The sequence below is a fragment of the Erigeron canadensis genome, chromosome 9 (genome assembly GCF_010389155.1).
Source record: "Erigeron canadensis isolate Cc75 chromosome 9, C_canadensis_v1, whole genome shotgun sequence".
Classification (NCBI taxonomy): domain Eukaryota; kingdom Viridiplantae; phylum Streptophyta; class Magnoliopsida; order Asterales; family Asteraceae; genus Erigeron; species Erigeron canadensis.
In genome coordinates this window covers 15,024,192-15,033,956 of record NC_057769.1, presented here as the reverse complement: position 1 = coordinate 15,033,956, position 9,765 = coordinate 15,024,192, and the positions used below count along the sequence as shown (strand labels likewise).

The 9,765-nt window shown below is 34.4% G+C and overlaps 2 protein-coding genes across 3 annotated transcripts; both read left to right on the top strand.

Annotated features, from left to right (window-relative positions):
• The first annotated feature begins 250 nt into the window (after positions 1-250).
• On the top strand, positions 251-6,154 carry LOC122581663 (E3 ubiquitin-protein ligase DIS1-like). Of its 2 annotated transcripts, none has more exons than XM_043753909.1 (4): positions 251-403; positions 2,364-2,592; positions 4,389-4,775; positions 5,563-6,154. In XM_043753909.1, exons 2-4 carry the CDS (start codon positions 2,380-2,382, stop codon positions 5,881-5,883), a joined length of 921 nt encoding a protein of 306 aa, XP_043609844.1. In that variant the 5' UTR covers positions 251-403; positions 2,364-2,379; the 3' UTR covers positions 5,884-6,154. The 2 variants fall into 2 exon arrangements, with proteins under 2 accessions (XP_043609844.1, XP_043609845.1); XM_043753910.1 differs by having other exon boundaries at positions 252-403; positions 2,377-2,592.
• A 1,738-nt stretch (positions 6,155-7,892) lies between these two features.
• Positions 7,893-9,064, top strand: LOC122582408 (inositol-tetrakisphosphate 1-kinase 1-like). Its single transcript, XM_043754798.1, has one exon. The coding sequence runs from the start codon at positions 8,003-8,005 to the stop codon at positions 8,927-8,929; it is 927 nt and encodes a 308-aa protein (XP_043610733.1). The 5' UTR covers positions 7,893-8,002; the 3' UTR covers positions 8,930-9,064.
• The last annotated feature ends 701 nt before the right edge of the window (positions 9,065-9,765 follow it).

The following is a 9,765-nucleotide window of genomic DNA, read 5'->3' as shown; positions in this document are numbered from 1 at the left end:
ATTGATTATAAGAATATTATTTTCCACCAATTAATTCAATTGTTTGTGGATGGTAGTGGAATGCAAGGACAAAACAATTTACTGCACACGCATGACGCTCCTCGTCGTCTTGAATATCCCCCAAAGCTTACTTTTAACCGACCTTTAATTTGAATGAATGTTTCCTTGTCCTTTCCGAAGTCAAAAAAATACACGCCTCTCTTCCTTCCTATTTTCCTTCCCCCTGCTCATTCAATTCCATTTAGCTTTCAATTTCACAATTTATTTTTCTATTATATTTATATTTATTATATTCCCAATTTAATAAATTCATTAATATCTTCAGTTACACCTCCCCGAATTTGCATTCAATTTCGCTGCTACTTTTTTTTTTTGAACGTATATTCGCTGCTACTATCTACAGGTACCCACTTTCATTCTTCACTATTATTATTGTTGTTCTTATTAATTATTCTTGTTATTATAATTTGTTTTTATTATCAGTATTGTTGTGTCTTTGTTTTACCCCCTCTGTTTTTCCGTTTTTCTTTATTTTTCAATTCATTATTGATGTATTTGTGTCGGTGTATGTGTTTTCTTTGTAATATCGGAATTTTAAGGAATATTTTTGCTGTTTTTTACTTACCAGGTGTATGTATTTGTTTCTGTTTTATTCTCTCATGAGTCATGACCCTTTAATTATCGACCCAACCCAATTAATTCAGTTCTCTAATGTTGATGTGGGACCAATTGGGGGGACTGATAGTGGGTCGGTTATCCGATATGTGGATTGTATAAGATTAATTGTTACCCTTTTAATTTGTAAACAATTTGGAGGTAATTTGGTTCCTAAGCTGCTCGTTCTTTGAAATACGTGCTATGAATCTGGTTTCAGTTTTGAGTTTTATCTGCTGGAGTGGAAATTGATGTTTATTTTATTATAGAATGTGCGTGGCGCGCACACACACCCACACCCGCACTTGCATGCCACTTCTCCATACCTTGCCATTGACGGAGGTCTTTTAGATGCATGACTGTATACATCCCACTTCCCCCATACCCTGCCTTTGACGGGTTTAAGTATTGTTGTTGTTAATTGTTGTTGTTCTGGATTATGGATTTAATAAACCTCAATTCTTTTATACTACTGGATTTGAGAGTTAATAGTTTTTCCAAATCAAGTAGACGTAATTGAATATGGATGAGATAAGTAAGATTCTAAGAGATGTGAGAATTTCCATCATGGCTCTGATGATCATTATGATTACCATTCATGTCACCTGAGTAAGATGTAACCATGCCAATTATCATTTAGTAAAACATTATGACTCTCATTATGAATGATGAATCTTGCTAGATAGTCACTTATATTGCTTATGTTATTGTATAACACTTGCATTTCTAAATTACTTTAAATTTGTCCAAGTAAGAGTGTAAGACATGTCAACAAGATCGCGATATACTTCTTAACGTTGAAATTTAAGATCAATCAACAAGATAAATTCACATTTCAAAGTCCACTACTTTACTTTCAATATGAGGGTGTTTTCGGTTGCCTATTTCACATTTTAAAGTCCACTACTTTACTTTTAACATGAGGGTGTTTTCGGTTGCCTTAATAAAAGACTTAACACAATTTTGTTTATTTTACACTCAAATAAACACTATTTTAAGCAGCATTGAGGGTTCTTATTTTGAACACGTAACCAGTGTTGTAAAACTCGGCCGGCTACGACGTGAACTCGGACTCGGGATCAGGATTGGCTCTTCCACGGCTCCACGAGTCAAATTCGGCTGGATCAGACTAACAATCGATCAACATTTAAGACTCTGGTCAACTTTGGTCAAACTCAGTCAAATCGGTCAACAATTAAGACTCGTCCCACTCGGGTCAACTTTGGTCTTTTTTTTTCTTTTAAAAAAAGTTTAATAAACTCATAAATTGGTGTAAGTTTATGTTTCCAAACAATTAAGTTTGAACTATGGAGTATTATATTAATGTTTCTATACAATTTCAAATATTTCAAATATGTTATAAGTTTGAACTTTATTACATATAATTTCAAATATTTAAATTGTTCTATATAAAGCCCAAGCTGGGTTCTCCTTGATTCCAATCCGAGATTTTAAAAACACCTGACTCCCCTCCTCGCCGATTTGATCCCGAGTCACGAGTTCCCTAACTTTGCTTTTAACAATAACCACTTATAAAATATGCAATCCTGAAATTACACACTGTAAATTTACTCATATTGTGCTTATTTGTATACCATACATGATTTCTTATGTCGTGGAGAAAGTACAATTTTACATGGTTATTGAAGTATGTTATGATATAAATATGTCTCATGTCTAATTTATTGATATTATTGCCATTGGTAAAGCTAATAGCAGCAGATTATGTCTGCAATATCTTATTATGATGACATGCAAGATACCCCAGAGGTCATCGATCCTCCTCAAGTTGAAGATTCAATGGATGTAATGGAACTTGTACATGTTCATGATCCTGCTCCAAATGCTTCAAAAGCTAATCAACTCGGGACTAGTAGTGTTCGTGACCTTTTAGAATGCCCAGTTTGCTTGAATGCCATGTACCCTCCTATCCATCAGGTATTGTTTCATAAATGCCTCTTTTGTTTCATAAATGCCTCTTTTATACGAAAGGGATTAGTTCATGAAAGCGCACTAAACTATGATGTGTACTAAACAAATAAATATAAATACTTAGAATTCAAGAAGTAACCGGTCTCTTCCTGTAATTTGAGAATCTTCAGGGATTTTCAAGAAGTCTAAGATTCAATTTAACTCAATTCATTCATAATCTTATTACAATTATAAAGGCCTATATATAGATAATCCCAAACTTGTTCCTTAAGAGTTAAGACTTACCTAACTAAATAGGATCCTACCAATACTTTCCTAACTAGAAAAAATCTCTAAATAAAATTATCTATACTATATTATAAAGCAAATTCCCCTGTTTAAATGTTAAGTTTCAACATTTACTTTCCCAAAATGTCCTCATATCTATTATATATTTACTTCAAATAACTATAATACCCTTTCTCTCTCCTTAAATCTCAACCAATCATTTTTTTCTCTCTCCTCCATAAATCATTTATTCAAAATCTTTTATCTCAAAAACCGTACATCAATAAATTATAAAAATTATATGGGTGTTCTTAAAATTCCATGCTCTTTCATTAGAGATGTCATTCGATATACTTTCGACGAATTTATAAATCCGAGGGCGGAACCCGTACGGTTAAGGCATTTGGCTATCACACTCTATGACCTATTACACTTTATGACCTATCTGTCCCACCATCTCACCGCCGCAACGCGCGGGTACTTACTCTCGTATATAATAACTTAATACAATCTGCTAATAATAATAATAAGGGTCAATCATTACTCCGCCCCCAAAATAACACCTGGTCGTCAAGGTGTTGATTGAAACGATCTTGATTCCAGGATCCAAATCATTCTTTGAACAATGTGAAACAGAGTCCCAAGTTTTTCTTGTAGCATCTTAATTCTCTTGGTGGATTCAGCATATTGAGTCACAAACTTTGCATTAAGCACACGCCAACACTTGCAGAATATATAACAAAGACCAACTTCCCTAATATGCGTGGTTACACACTTACACGACCCTTTTGCCCAAAATCAGATCATTATGTGTCTTCTTATCTTGCTGTAATTCAGCTTCTAGGAAAGACAAATGTTCTTCGATATCCTCTTTCTAATTTGGTAGTGAATTAAGGTAACTAGGAGTTTTTTCAAGACAACCATCTGCTTAAATCTTATTGTTTGAAGGTGACACAAATCACAAACATCAATTGTAAAGAAACAAGAGTTGAGTACCAATAGAGGTTTTTAAAGTTGGTCACACAGTGTGTAAAGTTTATTACATTTTTTATGCAGCTATACAGAATTCTGTAAATTATGTTTTTACTTTGTTTTAGATATAAGCATGTCAATCTCATGCTGGATTTTTTTGTTTTATTTGAAAATACTAATAAAAAAACCCAAAGGGTTACTGCATTAAAAGTAACCAAGTTTATTTTTAACCCATAAAAACCTAAATTCATACTTTACGAGTTAAGTTACATTCACCAGGTCAAATTGCTGATGTGGTGAATGACTATTCAGTGCAGCTGAAATCATTGGTTTTAATTTGATGTGGTGTTTCTTAACTGGTTGCCTGCATGGTATATTGAAGATTTTATAGCAAGTTTTAGTGTTTTTATGGGTGAAAAGGAAGTTTGTTATCAACATTTATCGCAGTTGAGTACTATTTCATGTAGTTCTGTAAACAAAATGATGTTACTATTGTCACACTAGTCACAAAGGTGTGGATAACATGCAATCTGTATGACATTATACTTTTCTATTTGTTGTAGTGCTCAAATGGTCACACATTATGTTCTGGCTGCAAACCTCGGGTGCACAACCGTTGTCCGACATGCAGACATGAACTTGGAAACATTAGATGTCTTGCACTTGAGAAAGTAGCTGCGTCTCTTGAACTTCCTTGTAAATATCAGAGTTACGGGTGTGTTGGAATCTATCCGTACTACAGCAAGTTAAAACACGAATCTCAATGTGTATTCCGACCCTATAATTGTCCCTATGCGGGCTCAGAATGCACAGTTGTTGGTGATATCCCTTATCTAGTATCCCATTTAAAAGATGGCCATAAAGTCGACATGCATAATGGCAGTACTTTTAATCATCGTTATGTCAAATCAAACCCTCACGAGGTTGAGAATGCGACGTGGATGCTTACGGTATGTCTAATATTGTCTGTCTTTATTTGCCTTTGTTCACATTATACCATGCATAATTATACATAAAAATTTGAGTGTCTTAGGTTTAGGTAGTAGTTCATCTAAGAGTCAAGACTAGATAATTGCTAAATGTGTTCATTATGTATCTTCACATTCATATACACACTTTATTGTATATATGAGTCAATTTTTCAAACCAAATTATCCTGTCCGATTCCGTCCCCCCTCTGATGTGCTTTTCACTAAATGGTCTTTAAAAGAGCAGCTTCATGTCCCCATTTGTACCAATATTACCCAGAGTAAGATCTTGGGATTTGTCATTAGCCTAGGGTTGCTTAGCGCTTAGTCATGCCTTTTTAAACCAAGTTGTTGATATGTCATAATGTCATGTATGCAATTCTGTGGTGATTGTATAACACTTTACACGTCTAAGGGAACCCAATGATCTTGATTCTGTGGGTTTGCATTTAAACAGGCTTCCCAGAGGAGAAACTATAGGTCAATTAGCCAGGTTAATTAACATAACATATCAGATGAGTAACTTTTCAGTACGGGCCGGGTTTGACCATGCTAGATATACTGTATTTTTGTATATCATTGTGTTAAATATTATCGAAATAGTTATCTAATATGAATACGGAAGTCACAGAACAAACATTGAACCTAGCATTTGAAAAAATTATTTGTAATTTATCCATCTGACTTAAAGCCGACTTATATTCTATACGACAAAGTTTCCTAAACCGCCGTATACCCACAGATGCATTAACTCTCTTTTGGTATCTAGGTATTTAGTTGCTACGGTCAGTACTTCTGTCTACATTTTGAGGCCTTCCAGCTTGGGATGGCACCCGTTTATATTGCTTTTCTGCGATTTATGGGTGATGACGACGAGGCAAAGAATTACAGCTACAGTCTTGAGGTTGGAGGTAATGGAAGGAAGATGACGTGGCAAGGAGTCCCAAGAAGCATAAGAGATAGTCACAGAAAAGTTCGTGATAGTTTCGATGGTCTTATTATTCAAAGGAATATGGCACTTTTCTTTTCTGGGGGTGATAGGAAGGAATTGAAGCTCAGAGTTACTGGAAAGATTTGGAAAGAACAGTGATGTGTTTGTTTGGTAGTCTTACACTCTTACTCTTAGGTGGTTGTTTTTAGTGGTCTTGTGGTAGGTTTTATGGGTTTCCTGTAGCAATCTCTCTTTGCTTGTTTTCATTTTTTTTGTTGGTGTTTTTTTGGGTTATATATATGTGTTGCTGGGTAATATCATTTGGGTGTATCGACTTAGTTCTCAGTTTGATTGTAATTTTTGCTTGTAGAATTTAGATCGGTTAATTGTGTGCCTGTTATAATTAGTTGAATTATAATGGTTGCTCCAAGTAAACTCTTTTGGATAACGTATGTTATGTATGCTAGTTAGACAAAATTAATCCAGAAATGTCTCGTTTAATTTATTTATACTTGAATGATAATTTTGTTGGTTTTTGCAGCTGATAACAAGTTAAACTCATGGTTAATTCTAATTGGCTTAAAGGATCTTTAAAGAATGGGAATCTTGGATTGGCATCTATTTTGTTGTTTCTACCGATAATACAACGTACACAAGGGTCAGAGTTAATTAACATTTGTTTATCTTCCAAAAAATAAGATAACTGGCCAATTTCCAACTTCCCATTGAGTCAACCCACCATGATCATGAGCAGTATATAGTGTTGGGATCGATCTAGTCTTCAATAAGTAAATAGCATTGGAACTTATCCATTTGAAATATTATTTGAAGATTCTGGGGATATAAATGATACATTATAGTGGATGTGCAGAAGCAGGTCATTATTTCGGTAATAATGAGCCAATTTGCAGTGAATTTCCCTGTTCGGTAGACGTCTTTGTATTCGGCTTGCGTGGAATAAACGTTGCCATCTCTATTGTAGCAACAATGTGTAAATTCCATATATTTCAGAGACTTTTTCGTATGAAATCTCATCTACCATTCAACGAATCTTTTGTCTTGTTTGTTTGAGACCGTTGTTCCTTAAATAAGGACATAATTTTATACCAAAATGTATCTTTGTTTTGGTTCACGGATACATACGAAACCGCTGAAACATGAACTCAACATTTAGAGCGTTGGGAAAAAAATCGTTGTGACCAACTAGCTATTTGTAAATTTTAACTCTTCTTATAGAACTGTTCAGAAATCCCAATACACCGAACAACGCACTGACGCTCATAAGAAAATGTTTCGTAAAACAAATAAATTGTGGTTCAAGATGGTTTAAATATGTCAATATAATTTTTGTTTGCTTTTAAACTAATATAAACTTTACTAGTAAACTATCTCAAATAATACTAAAATTATTTAGATGGTGTTTAGTTGTGGAAAACACCACTTAATTTTCATTTTTGATTTTTAAGTAAGCGAAAAAATTCAATTAGGTTAGTAATTTTTTATTTTTTTTTTACAAATTCCAAAATATAGATTTCATAAGTGAATTTGATTAACGCTTTTTTATTTTCCACACTTTTAATTTTTTAAATTTTATTAAACGCCAAGGATATTACTTTTTCCTAGGTCTCACTTTCGCCCTCCATTCCACTCACTAAATAAACTAAAACAAGCTTTTTAGTATGGAAAATGAAAATGAAAATAGTTTTTTTTAGTTAAAATTTCCGAATTTATTATTATTTTTTTGTTTGAAATTCATTTTATTTTTTTTATAAGGGCGCGTTTGGTTCACAGAATGTTTTGGGAAGGAATGAAATCTTTCAAAGGAATTGGAATTTGAAGGAATGGAATTTGACGGAATGTTTTTGATTTTTTGAAAATTCAAGTGATGGAAGGAATGAAATTCCTTCCTCCATCCCCAAGGAATGGAGATTCCATCAAATGATGGAATGTTTGCATTCCTATGGAATGAGATTCCCGGTGTAACCAAACGCATTAAAGAATGAAAGTCAATTCCAATTCAATCAGATTCCATCAAATTCCCTCTTCGGTTTTCTACTTTTTCACTTACTTTAAAAATAAAATCTTGAGCCTCAACCCAAATACAAAAGCCTGAACTAATTGAGTAAACCACGTGGCTAAAATAGTCAAACACAACTTAGATAAGTGTCTCCCTTTGCTATAAGAAATGTAAATGTAGATCCATCGAACCTGGGTACATACCCATCTTCCTATCTCTATACCAACAACACCTGATCAGTCTATTCAAAGAACAGTAAACATGGCAGAATCTATAACCCCAGATCGTGATCGATACATAGTGGGTTACGCTTTATCTACAAGAAAACTGTCCTCTTTCATGACACCACATTTGATCAATCACGCCAAACATCACGCCGCCATTGATTTCGTCAAAATTGACACATCCAAACCCCTTACTCAACAATCTCCATTCCATTGCATCCTTCACAAAATCAAAACTAACGAATGGAAGCTTAATCTCCATGATTACACTCTCAAAAACCCAACTACTATAATCATCGATCCGCCTTCGAAAATTGAACGCCTCCATAACCGTATTTCAATGCTAGAATTCATACCAAATCAGCTCAAAATCCCAAACTTAAACATCCCAAATCAGCATATTGTTGAAGATTCTTCAACATTGTCAATTATTAATCCTGAATTAAAATTCCCAGTTATTGCTAAACCACTTGTTGCAGATGGGAGCACCAACTCACACAACATGTCTTTGGTGTTGAATCAACAAGGGCTGACTAAACTCGATATCGAATTCCCGGTTGTTTTGCAGCAGTTTGTGAATCATGGAGGTGTTATATTTAAGGTTTATGTAGCAGGTGATTACGTGAAATGTGTAGTACGAGGTTCGTTGGCTGATATATCCGATGAAATGCGGAAGAAAATGTCGTTGGAATCAGAGGGTGTTTTGTGTTTTTCGCAGATATCGAATTCTGCAATGGCTAGTGATGCAGTGGAGATGCCTGCGACGGAATTTGTTGCGAATGTGGCTAAAAGGATGAGGGAGGTTTTAGGATTGCGTCTTTTTAATTTTGATATGGTTAGAGATTGTCACAATGGAAGTGGGTATTTGGTGATTGATATTAATTACTTTCCGGGTTATGAGAAATTGCCTTCTTATGAGACTGTCATAACAGATTTCTTGTTAGATGTTCTGAAATCGCAGTGATGGCTAGTTGTCGGATTTGGAACATGTTCCCTACTGGTTTGTATTGTCAATTGCATTGTCTAGTTTTTTACTTAAATTAAGACGTTGTTTTGCTAGTATCGCATATGTTGAGTTATAGATCTACAATATATGTTACTCGTATATGTTTACAATTAGTATCGACTAATATCATTCTTCCATCAATACCATCATTATCAGCAAATTTTCACTTATCAGCACCACTTCACTTCCTCCGAAATTTTACTCAGAACAATACACCCCCTACCCACAATACCATTTTCCCCAAATTCTAGAACAATACACACATGGACGGAGGTAGCATGGGGCAGTGTGAACGGTTTCCACTCCAATTTTAGTACAATGTAAATTTTTAAAATTTAAATAATATATCTGTAAGTTTTTTTCTAAAAGTAAAAAAAGAAAAAGTAAGAAATAAATACAAATGTTTCTTTCATTGTCATAAGTTTTTTTCATTGAATACATTTTCTATTTTCATGCAAAGACTCCTTTTTTTTGTTCCACATTCTCGGATACGAAAACTGCCCGTAATAGGCGACCTGGGGTTTACTATTGCTTTGGGCGTTCCATGCATGTTATCTCCGGCTGTGTCTAGCTATCTCTCCCCCGATTTCTCCACTATTCTATATTTCCTACCAATTATTCCCCCACCCCCAAAAGTAGCCTCACTTTGTAAGAAAGCCCCACTCCTCTTAGCCTCGTATGCATTTACAAAAACTAAAGCAATATCACTATATTATTACAGAACTAATAATTTTCTAGCAACCAAAACACTCACAGTTCATAAAGTTAGCAGACCCATTCATATTCAACCAAGG